General features: G+C 42.5%; 1 protein-coding gene across 1 annotated transcript in view; it reads left to right on the top strand.

The window, feature by feature from the left end:
• XPO4 (exportin 4) overlaps positions 1–22,406 on the top strand; it is a 208,104-nt gene that overhangs the window by 161,031 nt on the left and 24,667 nt on the right. The window contains exons 16-20 of the mRNA XM_089685788.1: positions 2,652–2,826; positions 4,244–4,537; positions 16,058–16,238; positions 19,564–19,682; positions 19,815–19,945. Of these exons, the coding sequence (XP_089541914.1) occupies positions 2,652–2,826; positions 4,244–4,537; positions 16,058–16,238; positions 19,564–19,682; positions 19,815–19,945 (900 nt within the window). The remainder of the gene's footprint in view (positions 1–2,651; positions 2,827–4,243; positions 4,538–16,057; positions 16,239–19,563; positions 19,683–19,814; positions 19,946–22,406) is intronic.

The raw sequence follows: 22,406 nt of genomic DNA, 5'->3' as shown, positions 1-22,406 counted from the left end.
AGTAATTTAATACTACACTTAGAGAGTTTCTTTTTGGCTCACCGGTTTGGTGAGCTACTACTCCCCAGGACTGCCCTGACTGACTGGGGGCTCTGTGGAATCCTGCTGAGGAGATCCAAGAAAGAAAGGAAGCTGCTGGCCTTTACAATTTAAGGATCCAGGTGATCCTGCATGCCTGTTGGCCCTTCGGGGTCAGTAGGAGGAGGTGAGGAGGCATTTTAGCCATACACGGAAGGATTTTTGGACACAGTCACAGTTTTATCCATCATCACAGATGCACATCGCATGAATATAAATATTTTTTTTTCACTAATAGGACATTGTTCTTGATCTTAACACTTATGTGGTTTTATTTGTGTGGCACTGTGTGAGCACTGTTAGAGTTTTTTTTTTCCTTATTGGACATTTTCTTGAAGCAATACTTATTAATTTATGCACAATGTATTTATGGTCATGGTTTGGCACTCCAATTTCTTATTTTTTGATTAAGGGTTGGCACTAATATTTATCACTGTTGTATGTTTTTGTTTTTTTTTCCCTTGGCATTTGCATTAGTTTTGAGCGCTGCACTATTTTATATATAAGTGGCACTTAAATTTCGTATTTTTGAATAAGGGTTGGCACTAGTATTTATCAGCTGTATGTGTTTTTTTGTCATTTGCATTAGTTTTGAGCGCTGCACTATTGTTTATATAATTTATTCACACTGAATTTGGTATCAGTTTTGAGTGCCAGCAGCTAGCGATAAATTTTAGTAGGTCCATTTGTATAGCGCAGGAGGATTTCAGATCAATCTGCTTACTTTACTATCATCAATCCTACTTAATTCCTCTTTCCTTTTCCCTCTTAAATAATGGAGATATGGGTGCTGGCAAACAAACAGTAAGCAGCCTGGTATGACCCCTCCTACTCCCAGAAAGCTTCAGTTTGTTAGTGTTCTGCTGAATGGATGTCTCATCTGAGCTTCATTTTTCCTTTAACCAAGCTGATTTTTTTCTTTAGTCAGGATTCCTCTACAACCTGCTTAGCTGGTCTCTATATGCAGCTATTCAGATTGTCAGCTCGTTAGCACCAGCTGTGGAGGCTATAGCCAGACTCCGCTAAACTGGTCATTTGCAGGGCTAGCCTAGAATATGACATTGAGGAATTGGGCTCTACACTGTGGCACTTCCATTCCAGAGTGTACTGTGATAGCCATACAGTGCATTCCAGGTCCAGGGCTGTGGCACAGCCCCAGGTATGACCCTGTCTATGAAGACACACTTTGTGAATAGGCCATGTGGGTGAGCATCAGAACCACTGAAGGGTCCGATACGAACAGCCTAGAATTTTGCTCTCTGTTTGATTTTGCGCCATCTTTCAAATCTTCCTTTGCTGCATTGGGCATAGCATCCACCTCTTCTCTATCCTGATAGGATTTCATGGCAACATTTCTTTTGGACCAAGTTTCAGCTTTCATTGCTGACTCTGACTGTAGAAACCACAGGCATGCTTCCACACCTTAAGCAGCAGAATCTATACCAGATCTGAATTAGTGGCATCTGAATGACCTCCTGCTGAGGCATCAGTTTTCTTGGAATAACTTGGTCTCGTTCTAGACGTAACTCAAGCCAGAGTCTTTCTTCCTCAGGAGAAACTTCAAATTCTCTGCTGCCAGTCCGACCCATTAGTCCAGGAGTCACCTGACTCCATTTCTGCATGAGAGCTCTCCGACTGATGGTATCCATGGACTGAGGCAGTCTCATGTGAAAATTTCCTTTCTAGACCTGTAGAGTCATTCTGTCATTGTGGGACTGTTCAGTCTTTGGACAGATTTATTTGACACTGTCCTTTGCCTGGTGGCTCAGGAATTCAGCTCTAGAGTTGGGGAATTCCATGCCAGTCTGTCAAGTCCTTAATACTTGTATGTGCTGCACGTGGACAGTTTGTGAGCTCTGTTTTGTCGTTTGCCAGTGTTCAAATCCTTCTAGGGCGGCAGCATAAACCAAAAGTCTCATAATTCTTGTGTCCTTCAATTCCAAAACTGTATTTTATTATAAGAACAAAAATTTCATTTTAATTTTTGTTGGTTTTCTAATTTGTCTTTTTAGTTTTGAATTGGAAAAAGTTTTCATTGAGAACTACAAAAGTCGGCCTCAATGGCTGACGGTGCATGTAGTCTATTCATTCACAGGAAACTGTGAATAAAGGACGTGGCCATGTAAGTCGAGCCCTGCACAGCCACCTTGTATTTATATTGTGACAGCAGGTACGGGGAGAAGAAGAGAGTGCTGGCAACGAGAGTTGGGTTCACAGGAGCATTATACATTTTACACAGTAAATATGAATGTAACATGCTCCGAAAGGTGAACTTATCCTTTAAACCTTTTTAAGGGATAGATGTTGTAAAGGAAGCTAAGCTGCTAGTTCCATCCACCTCTCATGAACATTATGAACAGGTGTTGCTATTCCTGTTGTGTTCTTCATTTATAGAGAATGTAGTAGGAGTGTTGAGATATCTCATGTAAAAAATGAGACTTCCACCTTGAGACAGACCAGGAACTCTAGTCAGGGCATCTCATTGCACACGTTTACTGTATTATCTTAACTGTCCTGCTTGGGATTATCCCATAGCTGTCGCTTGTTTTTGATTCTGGAATTCTACTTTGCAGGGCTAATTTGGTAATACAGTGTGAAAATTGGTGGAATTTGGCCAAGCAGTTTGCACAGAGAAGTCCGCCTCTTCACTTCCTGTCCAGCTCTGTGCAAAGGACGCTCATGAAAGCTCTGGTACTGGGTGGATTTGCCCACATGGACTCAGAAACAAAACAGCAGTACTGGACTGAGGTGAGAGGACATAGCGTGGAGTGTGGAAGACTCGGGGCCTGTTTGCATCTGTGCATTTTTCTGTGATCGAGTACATATTACAGCAGGAAAATACAAGACAAATACCAAGTTATGCTATTTAAATCTTTGCATTGTAGCAGACAAAGCAAATTCCCAAACCATTTCAATAACCATCCCCCTGTTACCACAATCTGGCCACATTATTTCTATGCACATGGTGCCCATGGAGGGGGGTTCAGAAGGTTCTGTTGGTGTGGTTTGAAAGTGCAGTACATGTTGCCGAATCGCATGGCAATGTACAGTAGCGTAGCACTTTGTGCTGCTGTACATTGCCATGAATGAAGTGTGTGCTTTTGTACACTTCAAATAAAGTTTTTACAAAATAAAGGGAAGTCTTGTGACGTGCTGAGTTGCGCACTACACTGCCCCCTAGTGCAGCCGAGAACAGATTCTCTCTTTTGATGTGCTGTAAAGGGTTAGTTCACCTTTTTAGAAAAAGTGAAATAAAACCACAAAAGGGAGATAAGCAGGGTTTTCAAATCCCCCGACAGCTGGACCGGTTGTGTGGGCATTCACGAGGGTAAGTTAATTTTTTCTGAAAAGGTGAACTCACTCTTTAAAGTGATATTAAAGCATTTTTTTAAATAAACAACAAGCGTATTATACTTTCCTTCTCTGTGCAGTGGATTTGTTCAGAGCAGCCAGGATTCTCCTCTTCTTGGGTCCCCCGCCGGTGCTCCTAGACTCTCCCTCCTGCCGAGTGCCCTCAAAGCAAGCAGCTTGCTATGGGGGCACCCAAACAGACTTGATCCCAAGCCGCTGTTCAGTATGTACTTTTACACACACAGCCACGGCTCAGCTCCTCTCCTCATTGGCCCACTGGCTGCTGTCTCAGCCAATAAGGAAGGAGTGTCCCTGGAGAGCCGAGGCGCTTTCGTGCACATCGCTAGATCGTGATGGGACTTGGGTAAATATTTAGAGAGGCTGGACTTCTCCAGGGTGTCACCCATCCTCTGGAACTCCCTGCCCCAACCAATCAGATTATCACCTACTCTCCTCTCCTTTAGGCGCACCCTGAAAACCCATCTCTTCAGGGAAGCCTACCCCACCCCCTGCTAACTTGCCGACCTCCTCCACTCTTCCTACCACTCCATCCCCCACAGCTATCTCCTCCTGTGCCACCACCCCTCCCTCCTAGATTGTAAGCTCGAAAGAGCAGGGCCCTCAATCCCCTCATGTTTTGCATTGTATTGTTATTGTTCTGTCACATGTTCTGTCCCCCTTTGTAATGTACAGCGCTGAGCAAACTATCGGCGCTTTATAAATACTGTATAATAATAATAATCAAAACATGATATTGTAAAGAAGTTCTGCCTATAAGCCAGTTAAACTGAACCCCATATTGTTCGTCTGGCAGGTGCTACAACCTCTTCAGCAGAGGTTTTTGAATGTGATAAATCAAGAAAACTTCCAGCAGATTTGCCAAGAAGAGGAGGTGAAGCAGGAAATTACAGCCACGCTGGAGGCGCTGTGTGGCATTGCAGAGGCCACTCAGATCGACAATGTTGCAATCCTCTTCAATTTCCTTATGGACTTTTTAACTAACTGTATTGGGTTAATGGAAGTATACAAGAATACCCCAGAGACTGTGAACCTAATTATAGAAGTTTTTGTAGAAGTTGCACATAAACAGATTTGTTACCTTGGAGAGGTAAGTGAAATTACAGCACAGGTGGGTGAGGTGGTACTGGTCACCCTAGGGCATACCCAGATCTTATGCTTGTTCTATTTGCCTCAATGCCCTTGTGTATTGAGACTGCACACCTAGAGAAAAGGACTGTTTGTTCAGAAAGAACCCAATTCGATGGCCTGCCTGCTGATTAAAGAAGCTTCAACACACTGATGAGGTAGCAACACTGAGTTTTCTTCCTGTCACTCAGCATCTTGTGTTGGACTGATTGCAATGTGCTATTCAGTAGAAAGAAACTGGCTCATATTGCTGCTAGTCCGAGTCCAGTTCTGCAGGACATTTCAGAAAATCTATGCAAATAATGATGTGGCGCTAATACCATGTGAAACCCATAAGCGTGAATACAAAATAATATATATAAAAATAAAATATAACAAATATGAATAAACAAATGGTGCAAGGTGATAATAATGACAAGTGTCACTCACACAAACGTGTATACAAATACAAAAAATGAAAGTGCCAAGAAAAAGTCCAAATGGGACCAATAAATCAATAGTGCCCAACAAGATCCTAATTGGATCTAAAGGTGATGTGAAAATAATACCGTAGCCCTGATGAAGTCACGTGATTAACGTGACGCAATGCATCGGCACGTGGTGACGCACTTCCGGTCTGGATGCCATATTGAGACACCCATGCAACTACATCTGACATGAGGTTTGAAAAAATCAATGCTGTAAGAAAGATGTAGCAAAATGAGTGCATATTTCAGAAGTTTGTTGTTATATTTCTTTAATAAATGGTATTACACTATGGAAGTGTTTACTTATGTTTCATGATGGAATGATTGGCCACTTATTGCATATCTGCCGGGAGAGGAGATCTACTGTCATTGAGCCTATACTTGAGGGGAGACTATTGCGGGGAGAGCGACGAGTGTTTGGAGGAGTGCTATACATGGAGGATCCTTTGTAGAGATCCTAAAGGTGTTTTGGCCCTTTGTGGGTCAAGACAAGGAGGTGAGCGGGCATTGCAGCCATTTTATGGATACCTACCTGGCACCTGATATTACCTATTATTCACTGTCACAAAGGGTTTATTATTATACAGATTTAAGGTGTTGTTCACCACACTGGACTTTTCATTTGTATTTTGTGTTTATTATACGCATTTAGTGGTATGCGTTTTTTTCTGTGTTTTGATGCACATTATGTTTATGCGATTATTTGTTGTTTGTTATCACGCATGCACTAATTACTTGCGTTATGTTAGTTTTGTGTGTCACGTTGTTTTTATTTGAGAATTTATGCCAGAGTGCATTTTTTGGGGGGTTTTCTCAGCACTTTTATGTGCAGTGCTAGTTTGGACTCCTTGTCAATACGGTATTATTTTCACATCACCTTTAGATCCAATTAGGATCTTGTTGGGCACTATTGATTTATTGGTCCTATTTGGACTTTTTCTTGGCACTTTAATTTTTTGTATTTGTATACACGTTTGTGTGAGTGACACTTGTCATTATCACCTTGCACCATTTATTCATATTTGTTATATTTTATTTTTCATATATCATGTATTATTTTGTATTCACGCTTATGGGTTTCAAATGGTATTCGTGCCACATCATTATTTGGATTATTTACATATTGATCATTAGGTACATGATTGGATGTTGGCAGCTGTACCTCTTACATTAATTTATTTTATTGGGACGTAGGAGCGCAGGAGGTTCTTCATTCTTTTTAGCAATTTCAGAAAACTAATAAGAGATTCAGCTGTAAATTTACTTTAAATTGTTTGTAAATGAAAAGAATTCTATTATAATAAACATTGGATTTAATGGTGATATTTTAATGTCTTCCTGGAGTTCAGCTATAAATGTGGCATGCCACTACAGATTATATTTGATCAGCCATGATCATAGGCCATTGATGCCTAGACCATATTAAACCGTGTAACATTTTTTAGGTATGCAAATTTAGTTTGAGATATTTGGGAGCACATTTAAGACTTTGATTTGGTACATAGTTTAATCAGAACATTGCTTTGTCATTTTAATATATGCTGAAACAGAAATGTTAAAGAAAAAATGCTTAATACTTTACATTTTCAGTCAAGTATTAAGCATTTACTGAAGCTGGAGAGTGCAAAAATCAGGGTCACTTCTGCATAGAAACTTAAGCTTGTTCAAGTAGCTTTGGCAATAAAACCTGGAAGCTGCTTGGTTTCTGTTCAGAAGTAAACATGATTTTGCACTCTCCAGCTTTAGTAAATAAACCCCTGTGTGAGAAACTTCAGATGGAAACAGACATTAGGACCACTTGTGCAAAGGTGTACTTTTTGCTTAGTACCCTGATCTACCAATACTTCACACGGGCACACTGGTGCCCCCTCCCCGCATCTCCAATAGCGCTGTGCTTTAGTGAGAGTTTGGTTTGGCAGGGTCAAGCACGGATACAGGGTAAGTGTGCTTTGACATGTTGCTAATATCACTGTTCAGGAAAGCTTTGTAAGCTGTAGTAGTGGTTTAAGGGACTGTACCCCCCCCCGTTCCATCCTACTGGATGTCATATTAATATGTGAAGCTGGTAACTCAGGTGCAGGGGTCTTGCACCTTGTTGGAGGCTTCAGAAAGTTTACAAAAAAATATGCTAGCATCTGTTCAAAGCATCAATATCAGATTATGTTGTGCACCCTCTACCATGTTGTCTAATAGATGTAGCTTCAAACCAGCATTGTGAAACTTTAACTGCATTTAGCGTCAGGATAAATTTCTTTATCGTACATCACAAGACACAAAGCAGGCTATTCATGTCTGTGGTTTATATGTGCCACCTATAGGCGAATGGACACTGGCCGACCAAATAGAGGGGAAGTCCTCTCCTATATAATCCCTCCTACACAGGAAGTACTTCAGTTTTTCAGTCAGTGTTTGTAAGGTGGATGGGCACTGAAAGTGTTGCTTGTGCTCCTGGAGCATACCTAATCTGATCCATTCAGAAATCTGTGAGCAAAAATGGATGGTACCCGAGCCTAGCTGGATAAGAAGAATCCTCGGGGGTTTGCCTGTAATGCAGCCCTACGGCACTGGACCATCTACCCAATGTAGATGGAACCCTGTGAAGTTTTAAATCTGACCAAGGCGCTTTCCAGTGGGGTTGCAATACAGGTCCAAGGCAGTGGCCCTACATTATGGGGACCGAGTCCTTGAAGGTCTGTATGACAATACCCACTGTGATGGGTGAAGGTTGGTGACCTGTGGAACTGGTAAGCTACCTATTTTTTTTTCTCTCAGATTTGGAGGGAAAAAGGAGAGGTATTGTGTTTTGGTGCAATTGGCAAATTTGCTCACAGCATTAAGCCCGGAACAATCTATGCTTGCCTATTTTTTCTGTTTGGGGCCACTAGAGGTAGCATTTTTTTATCTGTAGGAGTGCAGCCGAACATTGGTGGTCATTTAGCGAGCATGCACAAGAATCGCATGCGCAGTTGTGGCGGTAAACCGTAGTCGACTATGTTTATGTATAAGGTAGCCTGGGCACACATAGGCTGCTGCTGCTACTGCTGGTGGATTCCTGTGACCCAGAACACAGAACAGGCTGTGTTCGGTGGGGCACATGAGTACTCCTCTTTGAGGAAGGAGCATTGGCCAGTCAGTTAAGAGGCTCCTTCTGGCAACCCGAGTTCAGCAGATTGCATTGAGTGTTTTTTTAGCCCACTACTTGCATAGCTGTATCTTGTTTTCTGTGTGTACTAGTGGACGGTGCATTGACCTCCAGGTCTTCCAGAAAGCAGAGTTGGGGCATCACAGCAGGAGGGGGCACCAATGTACTGCCGCCGGGTCCCGAGGAACCTTGTCAGCGTTCTGCTGTAGTATCCTTTCCTGAGTGACCAGAAGTGAGTGGACAATCTGAGCCATTGCATTTACCTGGCATTCTGGCAGCTACTGGGGCGTCCGCTTCGGCATATGTAACCAAAGATGATCTTGCTTCAGCCTTACCAGGATTAGAGGATAAGATCGCAGGGATGATTGCGTCTGTTTCTCAGGGGACTAAGAAGTGGGAGAGATCCCTGTCACTAGAGCCACCAATCCTGGAGCAGGAATGGGTAGAACCTGAGGATGAAGAGGTTTTTTATATATATATATATATATATATATATATATATATATATCCCATGGAAGAGAAGTTTAAGAAATGGAGTATGCCTGTAGTGGATGCGGCTGTTTCATCCCTGAATAAGCCATTAACATGTCCCGTGGATAATTTCCAGGTCTTCAAGGATCCAGCAGATAAGAAGCTGGAATCTCTCCTTAAGGCCTCCTTCTCCTTGGCAGGTTCTCCCACAAAGCCAGTAGTGGCAGCTATTGGTATTTGCCAGAGTCTTTCTGATAGTGTTAAACGATTGCTTGGAAGACCATCGGTGCTGGGGGGAGTATTCAGCCAAGGATTTGGAGTATATTCCACATGCTTTGTTTTGCGGTTGATGCTCTTAGGCACTCAGTCTAGCAAATTTCTCACATGGCCCTCTTGTCAATAAACATGCACAGGGTTTCGTGGCTAAAGAGTTGGTGAGCAGAACTGCCTTGCAAAAAGTTGTGGGCAGGTTTCCCTTTTCATGAGGAGCGACTGGAGAAGATTTGGACAAATATATCCAAAAGATTTCAGGGGGAAAGAGTTCTCTTCTGTCCTTTAAAAATAAATCCAAGTGCTCTTCCTTAAAGGGGTCAGGGGCTGCGGTTGCTGGCCCTCATCTACCAGACAGCCATTTCACCGCGCACAGGCCCCAGCCTTTAGGGGTAGGACCCAGGGAGGCACTGTGTGCAAAAGTCAGCCAAAGCAGATACAAAGTCCTCCTCCTTATGAAGGGGCACCCCCACTCGTTTGGGTGGGGAGAAGGCTTTTGAATTTTGTAACTGCCTGGAGGGTTCTAATCCTAAACAAGTGGGTAATTTCCATGGTTTCTCTGGGGTACAGACTAGAAACTGCGGGGAGGGGGGGTACCAATGAATCCAGACAAAAGAAGAGTTGTCCCTCTAATTTCTTTTATCTCATCAGCCAAGATTATTCCCTCCCTATGGACAGATTATTCTTTGGTCCAAATCACACTTTCAGACCTCTGGATAAAACCTAGACCCTCTTCCTGGCGTCTCAGTTGCCTAACTTCTTAATGACCCACTTATTTTCAAAGAAGTGGAAACTGCCATACGCCAATATTTTGCTGAAAATCTTTCATCAGACACCTCTCCGGTCATTAATTGGGTGGCCCATAAGACCCCCATTCGAGGCAAACTAATTCAGTTAGCATCTAAGACAAAGCGAACCTGGGAACAAACAATTCAGCTGCAAGATGAGGAGCTCCAGAAACTTATGTTAGAGCAGTGGGCTAATCCACACTTAGATTTGAGACATAAAATTGATGCAGCTAGAACAGCCTTGAATCTAATGACCAAAGCTGAAAAATATATTCGCTGGACCAGGCATCGCTACTATACTATGGGGAATAAGCCCAACACTTTATTGGCTAGAAAACCTGTCCCAGGACCGTACTCTCCGGCCCTGCCTAAATTACATATGCAGAATGGTCTACTGACCCTAAACCTACAGTTAATATTGAGAGAATTTTTTAAATTTTACCCAAACTTTACGCCTCTCCCCGAACCACGCTCAAGAGCCCAAACGGAAAACTTCTTCCGAGACATCCCACTCCCTTAGCTAGCATGTGACCATATAGAATTAATGGAAGGGATGTTCACAGAGGAGATTCTAATGGCGATACAAAGTCTAAATCCAGCTAAAGCTCAGATGGTTTCTCGGGACACTACTACCGTAAATATGTGGAACTTTTGAACCCCCATTTATGCTCCTTTTTTAAGCACTTATTATTTATTACAGGCACTTATATAGCGCCGTCAATTTACGCAACACTTTACATATATATTATACATTCACATCAGTCCCTTACCCTCAAGGAGCGTACAAATTAAGGTACTTGCCCTCCAGAGGATTTAACCCCCCCCCCCCCTCCTTGCCAAGCCATTTTTTTGCGATATGGCGCTGCATTACTTTAACTGATAAGTGTGTGGTAATGCAATGCTGTACATAAATGAAATTTGTCATTCTTTTCCCCACAAATAGAGCTTTCTTTTGGTGGTATTTGATCATCTCTGTGGTTTTTATTTCTTGCACTACAAACAAAGACCGACAATTATGTAAAGAAAAAAATATTTTTTACTTTTTGCTATAAAACATATCATATAAAAATTTAAAAATAACATTTCTTCATAAATTTAGGCTAAAATGTATTCTGCTACCTGTCTGCTAAAAAAAAGATCCCAATAAGTGTATGTTAATTGGTTTATGTGAAAGTTATAGCGTCTAAAAATGGCGGTATATATATTGGAATTTTTATTTGTATTTTTTTTTATACTAGTAATGGCAGCGATCAGTGACTTATAGCAGGAATGCGGCGGCCATTCTGACACTGGGTGGGAACTAACTGCCACTGACAACCCAGTGAAACAAATAGTGATCAGTTCTAATAAAAAGCACTGACACTGTACTAATGACACTGGGCAGGACGGGGTTAACATCTGGTGTGATCAAAGGGTTAACTGTGTGATTTGTGTGTTTTACATTGTGTGCTATGTTGTGTTTTACTAGGGAGACATGCTGCTTTGTATTTCTCCTCTGTGCAATGAAATGCAAAGCAGCATGTCTATGCTGACAGGAGAGAGACCTGTATCGGGTTTAAAGTATTTAAAAAGTGTGCTATTTGAGTATAGCGATACAATTCTGAGTTGGGGAGCTGGAATTTTTCCTGAAGCTTTGCCTTGACAAGACACCCGTGATCACAAAAGTCAGCAATCTGTAATAAACCCTTATTAGTCCACCAGGCAAAATCCTGGGGGTGGAGACCCGGGTTGAAATTGGGATTCCCATGTATAGGGGCCAGAGGTGTATGGCGAGATTTAAATCTATATGTTGCCATTAATCTGTCCCAGAGACTCAAAGACAATGAGAGGGTTGGGGCCAATGTCACCGGTCTGTTTTTCACTCGCAACCACATTAAATGGTTAATTGCCTTAGAGGGGTAGACAGGAAATTCTATAAACATCCAAAGTGGAATACGCTGCCATATGTGAAAATGGAACAGCTACGCTAACTGTGCTGCTTGACAGTACTTGATCAGGTTTGGCACTCCCAGCCCCCCCCGCACAATTTGGGCATATGCAGCGTTTGCCTGTTCACCCTGGGTATCCCCATATAAATATAAAACCTCCGACTTAACATCCTCTACCGCAATGGAACATTTATGCAGAACCTTCGACAAGCAACACCGGTCATATATCAAAAATGTTTTCTAATTATAACCTCAGCTTCCACCAAGTTGTTTTATATGGATAAATGGAAATATGATGTAGGAGAGGACTTAGCAGTGGACGAATGGTATAAGTTGTCATATGCATCTAAAACATTTATCAACACTTCCTTGATAGAACCAAATTTTAAAGTCCTTTTAAGATGGTATGTGGTTCCGGTGAGAATAGCATCGTGTCCCAGGAACCTCCCCACTGTGCTCTCGTAGCTGTGGCCAAGATGGCTCAATGTACCATACCTAGTGGACTTGTTCCAAAGTCAGAAGATTTTGGATTCACACCTACAATTTTATTTACTCCCTCACAGGGATCTTCCTAAATCACCATTACAAGCCTTATTTTGATGCCCAATGGAGGGGGTACGGGACACACAAGGAGGCTCATTACATTCATATTTGCAACAGCTAGGAATCTCCATTGCTAGATCCTGGAAATCGCCTGTGATTTCTTTTTATCTATTCAAATCCAAGTTGTCTTGGATCATGGTTAATGAACGCCTCTTGAAAATCTTGAAAGACAAACTGGATTTCTGTGAAAAGATTTGGAACCCCTGGATCAAGTATCTCTCAGATACCTAACACGATACAATTGTGTCTGTAACTTCTCTCTGGATTGGGTGCACTTCTTTCTTTTTCTTCTCTCTTTACAACTCTTTCCTCTTCTTATTTCCTTTTCTATTAAGGTTCTGATATGGCCCTTAGGCCACATGTTTTGAGGTATAATCAAGTCAGATTCCACTTTAGACCCCTCTGTTTTTAGGGGGTTTTCTTGGTGATGGGGGGGCTGTACCTGGGTGTGAGTTCGTATATCCTCACAGTATAAGGATTAAGATTTTTGGACTGTGTTTACAGAGAATAATTATTGTTGATAATCTGTTATCTTTGTTTGGCTAATTTGTTGCTGTATACTTCCAAACACCATACGTGCAGGCTATTTTCTGTAAGTGTAATTTTCAAATTCTATTGTTACATTCCTATTGAAAATCTAATATAAATATTGTAAAAGAAAAAAAGATGAGCTCTGTTGCAGGCGCTTAATCATGGAAGTTACAGTGGATGAAAGGTTTCAGGGGTTTTATTCTAACCTGTTCACAGTCCCAAAGCCAAATGGGGATGTAAGGCCCATTTTGGAACTCAAGAGTCTGAATCTGCTTCTAAATGTCCGGTCCTTTTGTATGGAATCTGGCCAGTAGTAGCCTCTTTGCAAGAAGGAGCTTTTCTAGCGTCCATAGACATCAGGGACGCATACCTACATGTGCCAATATTCATTCCTCACCAAAAATTTCTGCGGGTTGCAGTAGGGGCCCGGCATTTCCAGGTCATAGCACTACCATTTGGGCTGGCCATGGCTCCTCGAGTTTTCATAAAAGTTTTTGCTCCAGTGTTGGGGCTGCTCAGAACTCGGGGGGGGGGGGGGGGGTGTGATGCGGAGAGGGAATCGGTCATAGGTTATCTAGACTATCTGTTGCTCAAAGGTCGGTCGGAGTCAGGTCCGAAGCAGGATGTGGCCCTTACGTTGCAGATCCCAGAACAACTGGCCTGGGTGTCCGACTTCGAGAAGTCAGCCCTGGAGCCACTACAGAACTTGGGTTATTTAGGGATGGTCCTAGACACCGTTCAGGCAAAGGTATTTGTCTACAGGGAAATATTTTACCCTGAGATACAAGGTCTGCACATTAAGGGCCAAGAGGTATCCTTCAGTTCGCCTCTGTGTGAGGTTGCTGGGGAAGATGGTACCCAATTTCACTCCAGACTGCTGCAAAGGAACATTCTGATTGTTTGGAACAAGAAAGTTCCAGCCCTGGTTTAAGATGTCTCTGTCTTCCGAGGTAAAGCGATGCCTGAATTGGTTGATAACTCAGAATCTGGAGAGAGGGAGATCCTTTTAGCTGGTGGTATGGAAGTTGATAACCACTGATGCCAGCCTCTCAGGTTGGGGGCTGTCCTGGAGGAGGCCACAGTTTAGGGAACATGGCTTCAAGGGGAAAGGGTTCTACCCATCAGTGTCCTGGAACTTTGGACAGTGTGGCTCGCTCTGAGGTATTGGACATCCAGGCTTCAGGGTTGGCCAGTAAGGATTCACTCCGACAATGCCACAGCAGTATACATCAACCACCAGGGTGGTATTGGAAGCCGAAGGGCTCAGGAGGAGGTGAATTACATTCTGGGCTGGGCAGAAAGATATGTTCCAAGTTTGTCAGTGGTGTTCATTCCGGGGGTAGAGAATTGGCAGGCAGATTATCTCAGACACCGACAGTTGATTCCAGGGGAGTGGGCTTTGCATCTCAAGGTTTTCACAGCAATCTGCCAAAGATGGGGTTGCCTGGACATAGATCTATTGGCATCCAGGTTCAACAAGGTCTACCTTTTTGTGTCCAGGGTACGGGACCCTGGTGCGGCGAGGTAGATGCTTTAGTGATTATTTGGAGCCAGTTTTCCCTAATTTTTGCTTTTCCTCCGAATCAACCGCTTCCACGTCTCTTACGCAGAATTCGGGGGGAGTTTGTTCCAGTGATACTGGTTGCCTTGGCCTGGCCCAGGAGGGTCTGGTACGTGGACATAGTGAAGCTGGCAGTAGACGGGCATTGGTCCCTGCCATATCGGCCAGTCTCAAGGGCCTATATTGCACACAGATTTACAGTTGCTAAATTTGATGGCAAGGCTATTGAAACCCAAATCCTGCAGGATAGGGGGGTATTGGATTCTGTTATTCCCATTATGTTGAGCGCTAGAAAGGTAGTTTGTAGGAACATTTATTACAGAACTTGGAAGGCTTACATTTTCTGGTGTGAGGTCCATGGATGGCATCCACGGAAATATGTGATTGGTAGGACCCTGTCATTTCTTCAATCAGGTCTGGAAAAGAAATTGGCTGTTGGTTGGTACTATTAAAGGCCAGGTTTCAGCATTGGCTCTTTTGTTTTTCAAATACCCTTTGCATCTCATTTTCTAGTTTGTAGCTGTTTACAAGGAGTATTGCGTGTAGCTCCACCTGTCAGGCTACCTTTATGTTTGTGAGACCTGAATTTGGTCTTGGAGGTGTTGTAGAAACCACCATTTGAACCTATTAGAGAGATTCCACTAGTCCTTGGAAGGTTTGTTTCTAGTGGCAATCACTTCTGCAAGAAGGGTGTCAGAGCTGGCAGCTCTTTCTTGTAAAGAACCTTTTGTGGTTTTGCATCAGGATAAGGTGGTGTTGCGCCCTCAACTGTCTTTTTTTCTTTTTTTTTTTTACCAAAGTTGGTTTCTAGTTTTTATCTCAATTAGGACATTATTCTGCCTTCATTCTTTCTTTAGGCCTCAGTCAGCAAGAAAGAGATCTGTGCACATTCTGGATGTGGTACGCACTATAAGGGTCTTCCTGAAATTGTCAGCAGAAGTCAGAGGCTCTTTTTCTGCTACCTGACGGGCCCAGGAAGCGGCATCCAAGGCGACACTTTTAACATTGGATCCGCCAGCTGATTATTCAAGCCTGTAATTTGAAGGGTAAGGTTCCACCCTTTCAGGTGAGAGCACACTCTACCAGGAGTGTGGGGACATCTTGGGCAATCAGGCGTCAGTTGCTCAGATTTGCAAGGCTGCCAAAAGGGCTTTGGTTCATATATTCACAAGGTTCTACCAGGTAGATGTGCAAGCCGCAGAGGACTCTGCCTTTGGCCACAGCATTTTGCGAATGGCTGAGTAGGTCTTGTGGGACTGTTGGCTCTGGCTATCATGTTGTCACCCTCCTCTCAAAATTTCTTTATTGCTTTAGGACATCTCATAGTCATGAATAGCCTGCTCTGTGTCTCGTGATGTCTGATAAAGGAAATTGTATTTTTTCTACTTACCTGTAAAATCCATTTCTTGGATTACCTCACAGGACACAGAGGTCCCTGCCCTCTTTCTGGAATTTAATTACTTGCTACAAGAACTGAAATACTTCCTGTGTAGAAGGGGTTATATAGGGGAGGGCTTCCTCTCTGATCAGCCAGTGTCTATTCACCTTTAGGTGGCATATAACCCACATATTTATAAATAGCCTGCTCTATGTCCTGTGATTTACTCCACGAAAGAAAGATTTTATAGGTAAGTATGTAGAGAAAATCCAATTATTGCAGTTTGATGTATTATCTTGTCTGGTTATTTGTCCCTGAGAAATATTTTCTACTCTTCCTTCAGTCCAAAGCCATGAATCTGTATGAAGCATGTCTGACTCTGCTTCAAGTGTATTCCAAGAACAATCTGGGTAGGAAACGCATTGACGTGACGGCGGAGGAGGATCAGTACCAAGATCTCCTGCTCATTATGGAACTTCTTACCAATTTGTTGTCAAAGGAGTTTATAGACTTTAGTGATACAGGTATGTTGTGCAGGATTTTGCTGCCCTCCCCCCAACACACAGCTATATGAGGATATATTTTGTATATTAATATACCCTGGGGTAACCTAGTAAAAAATTTAAATCGAGTTTTGATTGCAATTTTTCTTGTGTCTAAGTCTGCTCACTTCACTAACAAGTCTCTGCGATAAACTCAAGCAGCAGATTACCAGATGTGGCCAGTTTCAAAATTGGTCTTTGTTCTGGGCCAAGCAGGAGGTTCAGCTGTATTTTTGTCATCTCTGTAGGTATATTGGGTTTTTCGTTACACTGCACACTCCAAAATGTCACGAGGCATGCCTAGAGTATTTTAAAGTAAAGGCAAATCGCTTTAAGTGCCCTTTTTACATTACTGGTCATTATTGAAGTGCCCCTGTTATATTGGTCAGTACTAAATTGTACCAATTACAATTATTGGTTGATTCCATCGCCCTCATTACATTGCTAGTCAACTACGAATTGCCTCCGTTAACGTTGGTCAGTGGTGAAGTGACCATCACCAAGAGAGAGCACCAACCTCTCCTATGATGTGGCTTGGTTGCTGCTCCCATACTTAAAACTGAGTTTCTATAGTCTTTTTTTTTTCCCATAAAGAATGACAAAGGGCTTGCCTAGCACGCAACATGTCAGGATAGAAGTTGTTCCTCCTGGCTTTTTTTTTTTTTAATAAAGGAAGAATTCAATCTCTATGTGCTGTTTTCTTCTTGTTGGTACAACTGAATGTGATTGAATTGTTCAAAAATAAACATGATGGCCTGATTTGTAAAGTGGCCATACTATATTATATATAGAGATGAGCGAATCGAACCAGGCGAACCGGAATTCGAGTCGAATTTCAGGAAATATTCGATTTGCGTCGAATCCGAAATTTTGCCTACTTCGGGTGCTCGAATCGAATATTTCCCGATCAGCCGGCAAAAGTGTCCCTGCAGTGAGCTCCGCTATTTCTGACAGTTCTCTGACAGAAGGAACACATGTTTAGCGGTTGAAACATTGTATCTATTAGTTTCCATTTAGGATACAGATGTTTCAACCGCTGTACATGTGAAGAAGCTGTCAGAGAACTGTCAGAAATAGAAGAACTCTGCACATACACTTTTTGCCGGCTTGGAATTATTCTTATTTTCATCCTTCTTCTTCTTCTTCTTCATCCTCATCCTCTTCTTCTGAGGATGAGGATGAAGAAGAAGAAGAAGTAGGATGAAAATAAGAATAATTCCAAGCCGGCAAAAAGTGTATGTGCAGAGTTCCTCTATTCTGCAGATACACTTAGAGGAGCTCTGCACATACACTTTTTGCCGGCTTGGAATTAATATTATTTTCATCCTACTTCTTCTTCTTCTTCATCCTCATCCTCAGAAGAAGAGGATGAGGATGAAGAAGAAGTAGGATGAAAATAAGAATAATTCCAAGCCGGCAAAAAGTGTATGTGCAGAGTTCCTCTATTCTGCACATACACTTAGAGGAGCTCTGCACATACACTTAGAGGAGCTCTGCACATACACTTAGAGGAGCTCTGCACATACACTTAGAGGAGCTCTGCACATACACTTTTTGCCGGCTTGGAATTAATATTATTTTCGTCCTACTTCTTCTTCTTCATCCTCATCCTCAGAAGAAGAAGAAGAGGATGAGGATGAAGAAGAAGAAGAAGTAGGATGAAAATAAGAATAATTCCAAGCCGGCAAAAAGTGTATGTGCAGAGTTCCTCTATTCTGCAGATACACTTAGAGGAGCTCTGCACATACACTTTTTGCCGGCTTGGAATTAATCTTATTTTCATCCTTCTTCTTCTTCTTCTTCTTCATCCTCATCCTCAGAAGAAGAAGAAGATGAGGATGAAGAAGAAGAAGAAGAAGAAGTAGTAGGATGAAAATAAGAATAATTCCAAGCCGGCAAAAAGTGTATGTGCAGAGCTCCTCTAAGTGTATCTGCAGAGCTCCTCTAAGTGTATCTGCAGAATAGAGGAACTCTGCACATTCACTCCATACAGCGGTTTCCGGCAAAAAGTGTATGTGCAGAGTTCCTCTATTCTGCAGATACACTTAGAGGAGCTCTGCAGATACACTTAGAGGAGCTCTGCACATACACTTTTTGCCGGCTTGGAATTATTCTTATTTTCATCCTACTACTTCTTCTTCTTCTTCATCCTCATCTTCTTCTGAGGATGAGGATGAAGAAGAAGAAGAAGAAGAAGGATGAAAATAAGATTAATTCCAAGCCGGCAAAAAGTGTATGTGCAGAGCTCCTCTAAGTGTATCTGCAGAGCTCCTCTAAGTGTATCTGCAGAATAGAGGAACTCTGCACATACACTTTTTGCCGGAAACCGCTGTATGGAGTGAATGTCCCAGAACTGTCAGAAATAGACTATTTCTGACAGTTCTGGGACATTCCTTCCATACAGCGGTTGAAACATTGTATCTATTTGTTTCCATTTGTTTTCATCTCCAAGGGCATTTAAATTAAAGGTACAGTGTTCTGCACTAATTTAAAGGCTCTCTGAAGCCTAGAAACCCTTTTAATAAGTTAAATTCGTAGCAAATTAATTCGCATCGAATCGAATTTCATACTGGAATTCGCCGAATCAGCCGAATCGAATTTTTGAGAAATTCGCTCATCTCTAATTATATACTATGTTGCCTGAACTTACCTGTGGTAGTACTGAAATTTTAAAGTAACTCTGTCACTCTTTTAAAACCCAGACCAACGGCATGGGTGTAATAAAGAAGGGTTAAAAACGTACCTCTCACCATTAAACCTTCCTATCTTCATGGAGTGGCACTAGCTGAAACCTAATCTGCATCTGATATATGCTATGGTGTTGGATGCCTGCTCCCCCATATACTACTATGTCCTGTAATGGTGTGGAATCAGATGAAGTAAACATGGCATTCAGAGAGGGATCAGCGGCTCCACGCACTCAGAAGGGTCAGATGCTGAAGATTTTTTTGGCCAGCTTAGCTTGTGAAGGCTGAAATGTATGACGTGGGAGGGGTATATATAAATCCTTTTTGTATGCATCTCTTTTAGTTTTCGGTTTTAACAAAGTGACGTTCACAAGTTGTGTTTTAACCTACCAGTTTTATGAGTTTGTGTTTTTTTTTTTATATAAATTATTCTTTTCTTCATTGGTGATGCTTCTTCTGGAAACCATCTTTACAAGGAACTTGATTATGCACAAGAATTAACTGTTTAAGAATGATTATAGAAGAGAAGATAAGACTGTATTAAGAAGGCAGAGCTAGGACCTTTCCACATAAAATGCTTGGATTAAAATGTCTTATATCTTACTCTTTGGCTGATTTAGATGAAGTTTTTCGACCACACGAGCAGGGACAAGCAACTAACCGACCAGTTTCAGCGGCAGATGTAGTTTTATATGGTGTCAACATTGTGCTGCCATTAATGTCACAAGATCTGCTAAAGGTTGGTCTGTCAATCATAACGCATCATAGATGTGGGTTCTTTGATGATTTTGTTTTATATTTCAACACTCCTTACTTTTCACTTGTGATTGTGTAAATGGTTTAAAGATTATTATTATTTGTTTCCTTCTAGTTCCCGTCACTTTGCAATCAGTACTACAAGCTAATTACATTTATATGTGAGATTTTTCCTGAGAAGATTCCACAACTTCCAGAAGACTTATTCAAGAGCCTAATGTATTCTCTAGAGCTAGGGATGACTTCGTATCCTTTCCATTTGAACCACAACCAACTGTAGTGGCTCCTATTGATGAAATGCACATGTCAAGATGATATTGGGTAATATTTGGCCTTTACATGATTGACTGCCCAGGTAAAATAATTTAGAGCAGATGGATGTAGCTCCATCAACAAAGTGTTACTAAACCCAGGACCCTGTATTCCCTATATTCAGTCTCCCACAGTACACAGAACATGGAAATGCAATTATTTGAGTAAATATAAACTGCTAAATACCTTTTCTCATAAGCAGTTAGAGCAGTCTTGTGACTTCTATCAGTGTCCAGCCAAGCACTGGTTATAGCTTGTAGGAGGAGTTTTAATTTTACTCTAAGAGGATGCAGAACCCCTGGCCTCTGATTGGACAGTGCTGATTGGCCCTGTGTTGATCACATGCACTCTCCCAAGAAAAAAAACCCTCTAGCAATACACACCAAACTGAGCATGTGCAAAGTGAGTCCAGTTTTTTCAGGGGATAAAGGGAGCACTGGAAGAAGGGGATTATCAGAAAAGTCAGGATCAAATGGGGTTTTTACACAATGCAGAGGATTATCCCCTTAGGTTTCACAGTGAGTATTACAAGCGTGTTTTATTGTATATACAGACTGATTTTTTTGTTGTGGGTTTAGTAACACATTAATGTTGGTGAGACAACTAAGTTCCTATGTTTTAATTGAAACATGAAAAAAAATTAAGGGGAAGGCAGATTCTCTTCCTTACTGATAATGCCTGTTGAACTAGGTACATTTAGTGTGAATGTTCTGCACAAACTCTTCTGTTAAAACCAGGTAAGTTATATTACTGAGAACTAAAGTGCACTAAGATGAGCAGCTGATGCCTTCCTGCCTGTGTCCTGCAGATTAATATTACACTACATAATACAACCTGCTGAGAGTAGGTTAATTTATACCCTTTCCATGAAAGCGAATAGCTCTGTGTGGCTGCTAGCTGGCAGACTGGACTGTCATTGACAGTCTGTATCCAGTCAGAGTGGTTACTAAAATGTGGTCAACATGACAATGATCACATGACTGGTAGAAGATTAATTCATAGAATACAAATAACCCACAGGTGGTACTGAGGTCATGAGGGGGGGTGGAGCCTAAACATGGCGGCGTCGGAGAGGACGATGTGAGTGCTCTTCGATAATCTCAAACCTGCCCATCCCGAGACCCTCACGGAGTGAAGCCCCACCGGATTGTGGAGGGCCCTGGAAGAGAGAGGCGGGTGTGGAGATGAGAGAGCGGAGCTTGCACGGACCTCCGGGAGGTGAACTTGCTGGGGAGATCCCAGGACAGCTGCCGGGTTGCCGGGGAAACTAGGTTGGGCGGTGTGAGCACGCTGCTCGCCGCAAAGGATGACTGGGTAGTAGAGACGCCGGCCGGTTCCCTCGCAGAGAGACAGTAACAGGTCGGCTCCCCTGGCACCACATGAATGGGAACCTGTGCGGATAGAGGAGGAGAGATGCTGCAGGAGTAAGGGGCCAGCTACGGAGGACCCTTGAGGGAAAGTGGATGCTGGCTGGCGCCCTGATGTGACAGGGTGCTTCTGGCGTATAGCTGCCTGTACCCCCTGGCCGGCTGTTTGATCCTGGGTCAGAGAGACCCATAAATATCAGAAGAGCTACTCTCCTTCCCTGAGTCGACTTCTAAGGACCAAGAAAGGAAAGTAAAAGGAGGAGGAAAGAAAGAAATATAGTATCGGAAGCCCTGAGGAATCCCCCCCCAGGACTGAGCAGCAGTGAAGACCCCCCACACAAGTATGGAGTCACCGTCCTGAGAAAGGAGGGGTGAGTGAAAAATGTTGGGAGCTTATTGTGTGGTGAACCCCTGAGTGTCATGGGCTACTAGGGGGTGAAGGAGGGGGAGGATTCCCAGGGGCTAGAAGATAAGAAGAGAGGAGGCCCAGGTGTCCTAGGAGAGTAAAGGATATAGGAAAAATTGCAAGTCTACCAAGATATTTAGAGGACATGAAGAATAAAGGTCCCAAGGGAGCAGGGCCCAAAGGGTCCCAAACAGGAACAATAAAGAAATATACATCATATGGAAATACTACGCCAGAAAGGGCCCAAGGAGCAAAGGGGGAAATGGACACTAGTTCAGGAAGTAGTCCTAGATTATCAATGGGCTTGAATAGCAGCAGTAGCCAACAAATAGTGGATGGCCTGGGAAGGAAAGGATCTGAAGGTGAACTACAGGTACCAAATAAGAAGGAGATGACTGAAATGTTTCAAAATCTGGAAAAAACGATAAAACATGAAACGACAGCTATTCAAAACGATTTAGGACATCTGCTAGCAAGAATGGAAGAAACGGAGGAGAAAGTTAAAACCCAGGCCCAGAACATAGATAATCTAAGGAAAAAAATAAGCCAATTAGAAAACAACCAGAAAAAAATGATCTATAGGATGGAAGTTCAAGAGAATAAAGAAAGAAGGTGTAATCTT

Source organism: Staurois parvus, unplaced genomic scaffold (assembly GCF_062004578.1).
Source record: "Staurois parvus isolate SC_StPar_1 unplaced genomic scaffold, SC_StPar_1.0 ptg000387l, whole genome shotgun sequence".
Classification (NCBI taxonomy): Eukaryota; Metazoa; Chordata; class Amphibia; order Anura; family Ranidae; genus Staurois; species Staurois parvus.
This window is presented reverse-complemented; position numbering and strand designations above follow the sequence as displayed.